Source organism: Globicephala melas, chromosome 8, assembly GCF_963455315.2.
Source record: "Globicephala melas chromosome 8, mGloMel1.2, whole genome shotgun sequence".
NCBI classification, from domain to species: Eukaryota; Metazoa; Chordata; class Mammalia; order Artiodactyla; family Delphinidae; genus Globicephala; species Globicephala melas.
In genome coordinates this window covers 7697880-7712151 of record NC_083321.1, presented here as the reverse complement: position 1 = coordinate 7712151, position 14272 = coordinate 7697880, and the positions used below count along the sequence as shown (strand labels likewise).

The 14272-nt window shown below is 55.3% G+C and overlaps 1 protein-coding gene across 1 annotated transcript in view; it reads left to right on the top strand.

The window, feature by feature from the left end:
- Positions 1-10020: 10020 nt before the first annotated feature.
- The window catches only part of LOC115840698 (solute carrier family 22 member 11-like), a 45761-nt gene continuing 41509 nt past the window's right edge, over positions 10021-14272 (top strand). Inside the window, 4 exon segments of the mRNA XM_060303980.1 lie at positions 10021-10084; positions 10087-10310; positions 10312-10413; positions 12429-12536. Of these exon segments, the coding sequence (XP_060159963.1) occupies positions 10021-10084; positions 10087-10310; positions 10312-10413; positions 12429-12536 (498 nt within the window).

The window sequence follows — 14272 nt, the reverse complement described above, 5'->3', positions numbered from 1 at the left end:
AGGTGGGGGCTAGCAGTCAAGTCCTGTAGCCAGGTGGAGCGAGTGGACATGAATTTCTGAATAAAGGGCTCCACTCCGATGTGGGACCCTTACATTGCTGGGGTGCTGCCCTTGTTCTGTGGGCCTAGCCCCCAGTTTCTGAACCCCTTTTATCTGTACTTGAGGCTTTGACCCTGGGCAAACACTGGAGTCGGTGGCTAAGGGGAGGTAGGGAGGGGGGCTGGCATGACTACTTTGCTGATGCCCCTTCTGTTAATTACCCAAATCCTCCTCCGTTCCCCCACAGCCTCCCACCTGGTGCTATTGAACCCCTGCAAAAGCTCCTCTTCTTCCTCCTGTGTGGGGTGGTGGGTCCCTCTGCCTGGGGAGGGGGGGGTCTCCTTGTCCACCTGCCCCATGGTCTTTATATCTTACGTGTATTCCTTTCCTCCTTTGCCTTTTGTCATCTCTCTCAATCCACCTGAATTTGGGGAGGGGGAGATACATGAGTGCTCTGCAGGTTAGTTTGTACCCTACACCCACCTTCATACCCCGGGAAACCAGGTACAGAGCTCAGGAGACCCAGGAGAAGCAGGGCCTCGGGGCCCCTGCATCCCCTGGGCGATGGCGCCCAGCAGGTTCCTTAACAGCAGCTCCATAGCTGCAGGGCCTGTGACTGGGTGAGGTCCCTCTGTAGCTGGGTTGACAACGCAGAGAAGAGTCTGGGGTCTACTTGCCACCGGGGGCAGAATGGGAAAGGGGGGTGGGGAACACATGTCCCCAGGTGTCTGTCTCTATGGGCCCAGCGCTGGCGGGGGCAGCAGGTTCCATTGCCCTGCCCTCTGTGCCGGCAGAGAATAAAGTTGACGAGGGGGCACTCGGCAAACTTCCTGACAACGGTCCCTCCACGCAGCAGACACCCAGCATGCGCCTCCCGTGCACAGGCTTGGGCGCTGGACAGTTTAAAGATGAGGTAAGATCCCATTCCCGAAGAGATGATGTGTCGATGAGGAGGCAGTGGTGCGAATAACAACAAAGCCCCTCTTAGACAGTCCCTTTGAGGAGGTGGAAGGGTCGGCCCCGCAGTGGCTGGGGGAGGAGAACGGTCTAAGGCAGCGCCCCTTGAACTTGAACAGGCGCACAAATGCAGATCCTGACCCGGGAGGTCTGGGTGGTGCCTGAGATTCTGCATTTCTACAAGTTCCCGGGTGATGCTGCTGGTCCGCGGACCACACTTAGCGTAGTAAGGGGAGAGGGAAGCCACCGCTTCCTGCGACACCCCTGCTGCCATACTGTGGGTGATGTGCAGACCCCTGGGAAGCCCACCAGGAGAAGAGTCCTGTGGTCTCTCGGGGAGGTGCTATGCCCACGCAGGCCTGAGTCTCGGTGCTGGGCCGGCCAGGCTGCAGGCCCTCCTACCTGGCGTCTCACTGGCCAGGAATTCATGCCACCCCAGGGGGAAGGTGCTGGGGGTGGGTGTGCCCGGGTGGGACAGTGCCCATCAGCCTGGGGGCTTGGGCAGGTGAGACCCCCCCCCTCTTCAGAAGATCAGGGGCTCTGGCTCTGTTCCAGGGTTGGAGCCTGGATCGGACAAGGCCCTACAGGCACACATGTGTCTGGTTTCAGAGTTTGTCATCGGGTCCCCGTAAGTGCAAAGTGAGGCCTGTGTGTGGAGCCAGCACACGTGGCAGGTGTCCAGGAACCCTTGGTAATCTCGGGACCGAGTGACTCAGCAGCCCGTGACATTGGCCAGGGGCCAGGACAGTGCGGGCCACCCTTGGAACCTAGCTGGGAAAACCCTCCCCAACCACGGAGCTTCGAGGGCCCCTTTCAAGGCAGAAGATGTGCGTGTGGGGAGAGCGGCTGACCCGGGGTTAATAAAAAGCTTAAAGGTTAATCCGGCGTGTGACCAAGACAGGCTCGCTCTGCGGGTCAGGAAGATGCCCCGGTACCGAAGAGACACTGCAGAATTCTGAAGAACAGCACGTGCTCTCAAGACCTTCAAAAGGATGGTGTCTGGTGATACTTATCTGGAGGGACGTTACTGGATCCAGCAAGTCCTTCTGCGGGTGGGTCGTATCGTTACCTCTTTAATATTTATTGAAGCTACACTCTCACCACCCTCAGCCCAGGCATGGTGCGGGGCCTGGCAAAAGCCTCTTGCTGCTTTTCCTCTTTTTAGCCCCGTCTTGTCCAAGCCTATACACACACTGGCCAAGAAGATCTCTCAAAACTGTGAACATAACTGGAGCTCTTTCTTGAAGCTGCTCGTCACCCTCTGGGGCAGAGCCAGCGGGTGGGCTCTGTGCTCAGGGCCCCTTCCTACTCCAGTCCTGTAGTCCTCCATCCCTACACATTCTTCTGGGGCCCAGACCCTCTCCTCCCACCTCTACCCCCTGCCCCACCCCCACGTCTCAGGACCTTTGCACATGCTGTTCTTCCTCAAATACCCACCCGACCTCCCTCTCCCTGACTCAGACCTGTGCCCTCTCTCGGTTCTTCCGGAGCCCCCTCCCCAGCAGTTAATGTCTTCTGCTTTGTCCCAACGTGTGTCAGGTCCTGCTGACATTGTGTGATCAGACTATGTCGTGATGACTTTTTACTTCTCTCTCTACTGAACATACCTCCTTGCTGACTCATCTTGGGTCCCCAGGGCCCAATGTGGGGCCTGACACCTGGTAGGTGTTTAATATGTATTTGTGGAGCTGAAGTAATGATGAATTCTTCCACAGCCTTTGGGATCTGAGTCTTGGTAGATGGAGGGAAATTGCTGGAAAAAAATTTAAGAACCGGGCTTCCCTGGTGGCGCAGTGGTTGAAAAAAAAAAAAATTTAAGAACGAAGTGGAATAAATAAATGTGTGTCTGAGTTTCCTAGGGTGCAGTAACCAGGCACCACAAACCAGGGGGCTGACAACGGCAGACATTTATTCTCTCATGGTTCTGAAGGCCAGAAGTCCAAGTTCAAGGCGTCTGCAGAGCCGTGCCCCTCCGCAGGCTCTGGGGGACCATCTCTCTGTGTGCCTTCCAGTTTCTGGGGACTCCAGGTGCTCTTGGGCTTGTGGCCACATCACTCCGATCTCTGCCTCTGTTTTTACGTGACCTCCTTTTCTCCCTGTGCCTCTCCTCTGTGTGTCTGTTATAAGGTCACTTGTCATTGGATTTAAGGTAATCCAGGATGTTCTCATCTCTAGATCCTTCATCACATCTGCAAAGACCTTTTTGCCAAATAAGGTCACATCCCCATGTTCTGGAGAGTAGGGTGTGGACACGTCACTTTGGGGGCCACCATTCAGCCCCTTACAATGTGTAATGAGATGAACCCCAAGCCCTCCGAGACAAATGCAAGAGTGGGTCTCATAACAGCTGGGAGTGGGTCAGTCCAGGCAGGAAGAGCACGGGTGACCAGTGACTGCACGGTCATTCTCTGGCGGCTGCAGGCAGTGTGGAGAGAACCGAGCGGGGACACCTGGATCCTGGCCCCATCACCCCTCCACCCCGGGGCCAGCACTTTATGTTTCTGAGGCTCTTCTCTGTGGCAAGATGAGGGGTGAGGACGCATCTCAGGATCCTTCTGTCTCTAAGTCTCTGTCCCTTTAGTCTATTGGCGAATGCACGGAGGGGAACCCGCAGCAGCAGACACCCTGAAGGAGTATGGGGTGGGGTTGGGCGTGGGGCTTACCACCCTGTGGCATCCCTGTGAGGCTTGAGGGAATCACCCGACATCTCTGAGCCTCTTTTATTCATGAGTCGCCCACCTCCTCAGTAGTCCAGAGCGTTACCGAGGCATCAGCCTGGTGCCCACACATAATCCCAGGACCCCTGTTGACCAACTGTCACGCCTCACAAAAGAGGGTTGGGGGGCTTCCCTGGTGGCGCAGTGGTTGAGAGTCCGCCTGCCGATGCAGGGGATACGGGTTCGTGCCCCGGTCTGGGAGGGTCCCGCATGCCGCGGAGCGGCTGGGCCGGTGAGCCATGGCCGCTGAGCCTGCGCGTCCGGAGCCTGTGCTCCGCAACGGGAGAGGCCACAGCGGTGAGAGGCCCGCGTACCGCAAAAAAAAAAAAAGAGGGTTGGGACCCCCTGCCTTAGGTTGGGTTCCTCCAAAGGTCTGAGTGTAAACCATTTATCTGGAGGTGATCTCAGGAGGGGAAGTGAGACAGCAAAGAGAAGGAAGTCCACAGGGAATGGTATCAAGCCGGCTACCTTCGTGGCACTGGGGCCAGACAAGCTGGGGATGGACCCACCAGCTCCAGGCTGGAGGCTGCTCTGGGGGCCTTATGTCTCTAAAACTTCTGACTCGCTCCACGTGGCCCCCTCGAGCTCCTGCAGCCAAGGAAGCCCTCGGGTACCCGCAGTAGGCGCCATCAGAAGGCACAGAAAAGAAGCCCTTTGCCCCCTTCCCCACAGAACCAAAGGAAGTGAGCAGAAGGCAAATAACAAGGGCTGAATCCACATAGCTGGGCCTGAGGGAAAGTCCAGTCTCAGGCCACCTGCTTTGAAAAGGACCAGTGGACAAGGCCGTGGGTTGCAGGACGATTCCAGCAGTTTCCAGACATCACGGTTCTTGCATCGGGTCAAAGCATAAACTTGGGGGGAGGGGGCTGTGGTGACCAGGGTCCACTGGAGAGGACACAACCTCTGAACGTGAGCACTTGGCAGCCTGGACCCATCTGAGGAAATAAAGCTCAGATATGAGACTGTCTGGTCACATCCTACCTCCTGGAACCTGCAGGTGCAGCTGAGACCCTCTTCCACCGTCTCTCTTCCCCGGTCCCAGAGGCTCCCGTTTCTCAGCCCTCCTACGTATCGAGGATGGAGGAAAAGCCCTCCATTATGTAAACTGAGGCAGGGCGTGAGAAGACGCGGCCAAATTATTTTTAATGAATTATCACATTGATACCGAAACCTACAAAGATTGTGGGAAGGGAGGAAGGAAGGGAGGAAACCACAGCCCAATCTCACATGCGAAGAGTCATGGAAAGCTCTAAATAAAACCTTAACAAGCAGAATCTAGCTGCACATTGAAGGAATAATAGCCCTTGTCTAAGTAGGTTCACTGCTGGAATGAAAGGATGGTTCAGCATTCTTTGGAAAACTCATTCATATGATTCAGGAAATTTATTAACATAATTCATCAGATTCATTGATTTAACAAGAAAAGTCATCCTGTCAACCCCATAGGTGTTGAAAAGACATGTGACAAAACCCAACAATCTTTCTTGATTTAAAGAGGCAAACCACGGGCTTCCCTAGTGGTGCAGTGGTTGAGAGTCCGCCTGCCAATGCAGGGGACACGGGTTCATGCCCCGGTCCGGGAAGATCTCACCTGCCGCGGAGCGGCTGGGCCCGTGAGCCATGGCCGCTGAGCCTGCGCGTCCGGAGCCTGTGCTCCGCAACGGGAGAGGCCACAACAGTGAGAGGCCCGCGTACCGCAAAAAAAAAAAAAAGAGGCAAACCATGAAAAAAATTCCTTCATCACCATAGTGTGGAGGAGACCTCTCAGATTATGACACAAAAATCCCAAAGTCAAAAAAAAAAAGATTGAAAATTTGGTGACAAAAAAAAACTACATGCAAAAAGATCAATAACAATAGCACAGTAACAAAGTCCAAAGAAATTTAAAAATATTCTCAACTTCTATCACAGGCAAAGAACCAACCTCCTCAACATAAAAGGGGCTTGTAGAAATTGCTAAGGAAGCCACAGACCGTAATCAAAAAATAGACCAAGAACAAGAAGAAACAGTTCATGGAAAAAGAAATACAAATATATCTTAAATATGTTAAAAGATGCTCAACCTCACTCATAAGAAAAGAAAGATGAAATAAAGCTGCCTTGAAATACTGCTTGTCACCCATGATATTGGCAAAACCCCACAAGTGTGGACATAGTGCAGTGTGTTAGGAAGCTGGGGACAGTGTACATGAGGGTGTCCCTGGGGAGGCCACTGGGGCTGCCTCTCAAGGCCACCAGCTCACTGACACCTCAACTCCATAATCCCACTTCCGGAATTTTATTCTACAGATACAGTAGCACACATTCAAAAGAGTATATGTGCAAAGTTATTCATTGCAACATTTTTTGTAATATCAAACTATTAGTTGCAATCCAACTATCCATTGATAGGAAACCAGTTAGGTACATTATGGAAATCCATACAATGGAATACTAATCCATACAATGGAATACTATGCAACTGTGAAAACGAATCAGGATGTTCTTGGACGCACAAGGTATACCATTGTGGGGAAATAAACACGAAGTGCAAAGTTACCTTTTGCATAAAAGGGAGCAAAATAAGAACGCACATTTGCCCTTGCTTATGTTTTAGGAAGCAAAGGTGAAAGGATGCACAAGAAATTTAAAAAGGTTACCTGAGGGTGGAGGTGGCAAGTGGGGACTGTGGTGCGGGGGCAGGCGGGAAACCACTTCATTGTATACCTTGTTTACATTTTCTGTTCTGAACCTTGCGAATTGACTACCTATTCAACGCTTTTAAAACCTGATGCATATATTTGAAGATGCTCTAAGATTTTGCTAGAAGAATAAACATTGTTGGTGGCACCTGCCTCCAGGCAGGTGAGGGTGATGGGGGAAAAGGACTTTTATTTGTCATTTTACAAAGTTCTGGACCATTGGGTTGTTTGCCATGTACACATACAACTTCTCAATTAAAGACAACTCATTATTAATGTTGATGTGTTCCTGAATACATAGAAAAAAGCATTTGAGTGGATTCCTCTGGGGCGGGAAGTGTTGGAGTTAAGACAGCAGAGAAGGGGCTTTCCTTCCATTACCCCCATGAGTCTGTGACTTATACAAGTCTCTACTCCTGCCCTGCTGTGTGAACCCAGGAAAGACCCTCACCTTTTGCCGACCCTAGGATCTTCTAGGAGTGCAGGGAGGGGCCAAAATCCAGTGAGCCCAGCTGGATCTGAAATGCTGTGACTTCAACTGGAAAAGAAAAAAAGGAAGAATAAGGGGTCAAGTGCGATGCCGGTGATGATGGTGGTGGTTAATACCCACTGTCAGGCCATTCATTATCTCATTTAATCTCACTATAAGTAAGCGGAAGGCCTCCACCTTAGAGATTCAGAGAAGGGACCCTGGAGTTCAGAGAAGGGAAGTGAACTGCCTAAGGTCATTTGGCAGCCAAGCTTGGCCTTGGCGGTTTTTTTTGCGGGGGGTGGTGGTGGTGGTGGTTGCGTTGGGTCTTCGTTGCTGCGTGCGGGCTTTCTCTAGTTGCGGGGGCTTCTCTCGTCGCGGAGCGCGGGCTCTAGGCGCACGGGCTTCAGTAGTTGTGGCTCGCAGGCTCTAGAGCACAGGCTCACTAGTTGTGGCACACGGGCTTAGTTGCTCCACGGCACGTGGGATCTTCCTGGACCAGGGATCGAACCCGTGTCCCTGCATTGGCAGGTGGATTCTTAACCACCGCTCCACCAGGGAAGTCCCTTGGCCTTGGCTTTAATTGGTAGAGCCCTTGGATAGAAAAGTCAACCCCAAGGGCAATTCTGGTTCGACGAGAACCAGGGGTTCACTTTACATGAATTAATTTAATGAGACAGTCTGGAGGGCTTTGTGGCTACAATCTGAGGCTGCCTGCATCCCACCCCAAGGCCCGCTCTTCCCACCTCTGCTTGGGTATTCCTGGGGGATGGGCACAGGGGGTGAGGATGAGCGTGATGCTGGGAATGCTGCAGTTCCGGGTATGACCACCAGGTGGCGGAGCAGCTGCACCCAGTCCTGCCCCCCGCAGCCCCAGAAAAAGAGAAAATACAAATAAAAAATTCCTTGGTCTGGAAGCGGAAAGTCAGTTGGAGATTCCGGGAGCCTTCTGGCAAATCCAGGAGGTTTGACCTTCTCCTGTAAGCAAAGCTTAGGGGCGTCTATGACAGGCAAATGGCAGGGAAGAAGAGAACATTTTTTAAAGCATATGGAAGGAGGAGGTAGAAGGAGAAAAGAATTCTCTCGAAGACCCTGGGATTTCAGTAGCCACCTCTAGCGCAGCCACTATCCAAGGGAGGCCTGGGTCCTAGTGCAGCAGAATCACCTCAGGGCTTATTTTTAAATGCAAATTCCTGGGCCCACAGGGGAACGGCATTTTCACCAGCACTCCAATGGTTTCTGATCCTGGCTAAGGTTTGAAACACCAACACGGCAACACTTCCTTTCCCAGGTCAGAAACCAGGGGCCAGAGAGAGGAGGTCACTGCTCAAGGTTATGGCCCACGGGTCCAGGCCTTCCCCTGTGATGGTGTTTGCACGAACCTAGGCAGGAAGCACGGTTCTTTCCATGTAACATTTGGCCTGGGATAGTTTTGGAGGGGCTGCTCCCATTCAGCCCCTCTCTCCTGGCCCCCTGGGCTTTAGTTTGGGCTGGTTCTCTCCCCACCTCTCTATTTGCTATTTTAAAATTCACAACGAGTTCCTGCCCGAGAGGCAGCGGCCCGGGCTTTGAAATCCAGGCCCAGAATCCGGACTCCCGGCTTCCTGGCTGGGCGCCATCTTGGCTGGGTTCCCCAAGCACTCTGGGGAGCTTCTGGGAAGTTTAGGGTCCAGACACCTACCCACACCTCACCCACACTTCCAGCGCTCTTCACACGTCTCTCCGGAACTGACTCAGCCAATTCTTCTTGCACCTGGGAGGCCCTAATTCTGACCTAAAATCTGAATTCCAGCCTTTAGCTGGGATTTAGAACATGACAAGCTAGAGACCAAACAGCAGCTAGCCAGGGGCCTCGGAGAGAGCACAGGCTGTGGTGTCTGGTTCGAATCCTGATTATGCTGTGTGACTTTGGGCAAGCTGCCTGCCCTCTCTGAGCCTCAGTTTCCTTGTCTAGGGGAATCAGTACTGTTTCTCTCCTGGGCTGCTATGAGGAGGGAATGAGAGAGTGCAGGCAGCGTGGTCAGCATGGAGCTGAGCACACAGCAAGCCCTTGGTGCCAGGAGCAGCTGTTACTAAGAGGCATAGCGCAGGGTGGGGCCCTGGGGCAGGGGCTCCCCGCCTCCTCACACCAAGCTGGACTGGCATCAGACACTGGGTCGGGGGGGGGTGACTTTACTCACTTCCCCAGTCTGCTCAGCTCCAGGGCCCACGAGGGCCTTCTAAGGGATGCCAGGAAATTGTAGCCTTGGTTTCCAACCTGGGGGAGCTTACAATCTAATAAAGGCAACTTGGAACCTTGAAATGGAAATTTCCTGAAATAGCGCGTCTGTGAGCTGGTCTCCCCATGCTGCCTGGTAGGAGGCACACGGTAAGGAGGGACAGAGCCCAGGCCTGGGCCCTCCTGCCAGCTCCGCGCGCCCACGCCCACCTCCCCCGGCCTCCCTGCACCCTCAGGGTGGTGGAGCCCTGCTCGGGAGGGCCCACCTCCCCCGGCCTCCCTGCAGCCTCAGGGTGGCGAAGCCCCGCTCGAGAGGCTTCTGTGCTTTAGCAAGATGAACTGATTGGTCCAGGATGGGTGAAAGTTCGGCCAACAGTTTCCTGATTAGAAGGAGGGCATGTAGAGGGTTCTGAAAGTTCAGACTGAAGGATGCTATCAGGCGGCCCGTGGGGAGCTGCTGAGGCCTTTCTGAGTAGCTGAGCCTGCCTTTCTCCCCCAGGATTCCTTGCTGGGATTTAACTTTAACCGTGGCAACGAGGCCACGGCCCGGTTGATGTTTCTTCCACAGCTGTAATTCAGTAACATCACGACATAGAGTCTTTTTTTTTTTTTAAGCTTCTTGACCTTTTATTCTTGGTGTTGGAGAACAGGGTGCCCCAGATGCCCCAGTGAGTCTTATCTCCTCTCCAGAGCCGTGGAGCGTCTGAGCGGCCATTCCTAGAAGTTGGGCGGGGAGGGGTTTCTTCAGAGTATATTGGGCATCTCGGGACACACTTGACTAGCTGCCGGACAGCTGCCCCACCCCCACGGGGCCGAGTGGTGAGCGGAAGCAGGAGGTCTGGAGATCCTGCGCTTGCTAGTGGTTCTGGGCAGCAGGCTGGTTACTCGCCAGCTCCCTGACCCCCAGGAGACCTGCTCTCGGTGCCGGCATCTCTGTCCATGGTGTTCACTGAGCTCCTGGAGCAGGCTGGGGGTGCGGGCTTCTTCCAGGCCCTGCAGGTCCTCACTTCTTCCTCCTGTCTGTCTGGGTGCCCATCCAATTAGTTGTGGAGAACGTTTCAGCTGCTGTCCTAGGCCACTGCTGCTGTGCCCACATGCTGGACAATGGCTCTGAGGCCCCCGGAAACCTCACCCCCGAGGCCCTCCTGGCCGTCTCCATCCCACTGAGCCCCAACCAGGAGCCCCACCAGTGTCTGCGCTTCCGCCAACCACAGTGGCAGCTCCCGGACCCCCAACGCCATGGCCACCAACTGGAGCGAGGCTGCCACGGAGCCACGCGTGGACGGCTGGGTCTACGACCGCAGCACGTTTACCTCCACCATCGTGACCGAGGTGAGGGCCTCCCCCCGACCCGCCCCAGCCAACCCCACCACTTCCTTCCTTCCCAGCCTCCCAATGACTGGGAAGATTAGATAGACTGCATCACCACTGTTGAATGATATGCCACTCCCTCAACACGTAAGTACTGATCACTTGGGATGGCCTGGACTCTGATCTAAGGCTAAGGTTGCAGGATGGACAGGGAGGTTTCTAGGAGCTTACATTCTGCTGGAGAATTCAGAATTAGTCAGCATTTAAACCAGTAATAACAGCAGAACAAGTCCATACCTCGTGCCCTTTAGGTGGCAGCCACCGTTCTGATGCTTTCCCTGTCATCACAATTTCACAACAACCTCTTGAGGTGGGTTTTATCATTGACCCCGTTTAATAAGTGACAAAACCGAAGCCCAGAGAGGTTAAGTGATTTGCCCCAGGACACACAGCTAAAGCACACTCGAATCTGATTCAACCCGGGCAGCCAGGCACCAGAACTTCTCCATCACTTTCTGTCCTGCCTTGAGTCTCAAGGCCCCTGCGTCATAGGTGAGCACAAAGGAGACAGCAGCTCCTGCTAGTAGGGGAGGGAGAGGCAGGCAGGGAAGGGCTCTCCGAAGAGGTGACATTTAAGATGAGACTTGGATTATAAGAGAAGGAATCAGGGACTTACTTAGTGGCACAGGGGTTAAGAATCCACCTGCCAATGCAAGGGACCCGGGTTCCAGCCCTGGTCCAGGAAGATCCCACATGCCTCGGAGCAAGTAAGCCTGTGAGCCACAACTACTGAGCCCACGCACCAGAACTACTGAAGCCCGAGCGCCTAGAGCCCGTGCTCCGCAAGAAGAGAAGCCACCGCAATGCGAAGCCCACGCACCGCAACGAAAAGTAGCCCCCGCTCGCCGCAACTAGAGAAGTTCCGTGCACAGCAACGAAGACCCAACACAGCCAATAAATAAATAAATAAATAAATAATTTTTTAAAAGATAGGGAAGGAATCAGTCACAGGAAGTTCGGGAGGAAGCTTAGTTGGGACAGAGGTCCAAGTAGGAGCTTGTCTGGGTGTTGAAAGAGCAGAACCTGGCACAGAGGGTGAGGGGTCCGGCGATGGCCGGGGCGTGTGGGGAAGGGGCCTGGATTTTGTTTAAGTGCAAAGGAAAGTCATTGGAGGCTTTGGGACTAGGAGGTGCTGTGATCTGATCTGCATTTTCAAGAGGTGACTTTGCAGGGTGAAGAATGTCCTGTGGGGTGGGGGTTCCTCCTGCAGCGGTTCAGGCAGGAGAGGCAGAGACGGAGAGGGAGCCGTGGGCGGAGCGTCCAGGCCTCGGTGAAAGGAAGAGAGGCGGAGATGAAGAGGGAACCGTGGGCGGAGCGTCCAGGCCTCAGTGAAGGGAAGAGAGGCGGAGATGGAGAGGGAACCGTGGGCACCGTGGGCGGAGTGGCCAGGCCTCGGTGAAGGCAAGAGAGGCGGAGATGGAGAGGGAGCCGTGGGCGGAGCGGCCAGGCCTCGGTGAAGGGAAGGGCTGACCTGGGGGGAGAGGTGATGGGGCCAATGTTCAGGCGATGTCTGTCTGGTCCACGTCAGGCAGCAGGAAAATCACGGTGACACGTGCTTAGCCATCAGTGCTCAACTTCATGCCCTGTAAGAGAAGCATCCGTACAGCCCCATTTCTGGAGGAGACGGGCTCTGCCAGGTGCAGGAACGCCCCCAGGGGCACCAGCCTGTCGGTCATCAGCTGACTCAGAATTCGAGCCTGTGGTTTAACTGCCACCCACCACTGTCCACTCGGAGCGGCCGTCACGCCATCAGACCCAGAGCCGTGTCACATGCGCCACGCTGTGGGCTGCCAGTGGGAGGCTGAGCCCTGCTGCCCGCACCCCCCCTTCCACCTGGGTCGCCTGGCCTTAGGAATCTGGGGAACCCATGCAGGGTGGCCGGATCCCCTCTGGGGGTCCTGGACCTTCCTCTGCCACCCTGGCCCTGCTATTCCATACCCCCTGAGCCAGGCTGATGCACCCCCCTTCTCTTCCAGCAGGACCTGGTGTGTGACCACCAGGGCCTGAAGCCCCTAGGCCGGTCCATCTACCTGGCGGGGGGCCATGGCGGGTGGAGCACCTGGGGCCTCCTCTCCCACCAGTGAGTATCTCTCCCCTTCCCAGCTCCTTCAACAGAGTGAGCATTGTGGGGACAGAGGTAAAGAAATGTCCAGTGAGCGTTCGCGTTTCCTAAGAGAGGGCCTCCCCTGGTCTGGGGTCTGCGTCCCAGGTTCCCAGGGAGCCAAGAACCCAATGTCTGAACCTCAACGCCAGGTTGAGCTGAGAAATTGCCCTGAACACTGGCTCTCATCTTCAGCTATTGCACCAAACTTTATTGAGCACCTACTGTGTGCCAAGCACTGCACAGCCCCTGCCCTCAGGGAGCTGATGGTCTTCTGGGCATAGACAGACCCCTCTTTCTTTTAACTCCAAGTACATGAAATGTAACGAAATAGAAATACTCCTCTCCTCCCCCATCATCCCCCCTCCACTGCCCCCCAGCACACCCCTCCTAAGGTGGAGCATCAGAACGCTGTCCGGGACCTGCTCTCCGTCCGCGGTCCCCTCCTGCGTGGGGCGCCGCTGTCCAGTGCTGAAAACGCCCACGTTGCACCCCCTCAGCTTGTAAACCCAACTGCAGACTTGGACGCACCTCACACTTACAGTGGTCAATGCTGAGCCGCTGACTCTCCACCCCCAGCGCAGCCCCCTCCGCACCAGACTCCATCCTGGAAAACAGCCCCGCGGGGAGCCAGCCCTGTGCTCCCTCCCTCACCGCCCACACTCATCCTCCAGGGCACAGCCCCAGCCCAACGCCCCACGCCCCCTGTCCCCCGCCCAAGCCACCGCGCTCTCTGGCCCTGCTACGGCCTCCTCTGGGGTCTCCTGCCTCTACTGGGCCTTCCGTTCTGCTGCAGAGCTCAGAGTGACTTTGCAAAGGCTTATATGTGGATCTGGTCGCTGCCCAGCCTGAGGTCCTCTGGGCTCCCACACCAAGGACAGTCCCCACGCACCCCAACACCCCTGCTCAGCACTTGGCCTCTCCCCCTGAGCCACGCCGGCCCCTCCTGGGGCACCGCTGCTCCCGTCCAGCCCACAGAACCCACTGAAGCCGGGGGCCGAGCCTCGCCTAGAGGTTTCTGCCCACGGCTGCTTCGTGCCCAGCACGCAGGCCTCAGCTCCAGGCCACTCCTCAGAGGCCTTTCCGGCTTCAGGCACAAAGGTCCCACTGTCCTGCCCACGCACCCCATCACAGCTCCCAGCTCTCTCTGCTGGTGCCCAGCTTTCGTGAGCTCGTTTACTGTGTGTGTCCCCAGGAGAACGTAGCTCCAAGGAGGCAGGGGCCTTGGGGCTGTATCCTCAGTGCCCAGCATATAGCACACAATCATAATACGCTGGATGCATGAATGGTTCCAGACTCTGGGCAGTGCAGGCTCTGGGGCTAATGTGTCCCAGCTTCTTAGAAGGCAGGTTTGTTGCTTCTCTAGGCTTCCTCCTGTGAGTGGGGACCCTGCCACCTACCCACGGGGTTGTGATGATTGAGTTCATCACATGCAGAGCTTGGGCCGGGCCAGCACTGTGGTCGTTCTTTGTGGGCCTTATGTTATCCTGAGCGTAGCGGGGAGTCTGAACAGCGAGGCAGGAGGTGGTCCAGTTTGCACTTTCAGAGGACTGGCCGCCATGCCTCCACTTAGCCGTCCCCAGGGGCCACCCACACCTGAAGCCAAATCGCAATCAGTCTGAGGGTCACCTGGTGAGCCTGGGGTCAGCGCCAGGTGTCAGCCTCCAGACCTCACCCCGGATCTGGGGCGCGTGTCCCTGCTTCTGGGCGCTGCTCAGA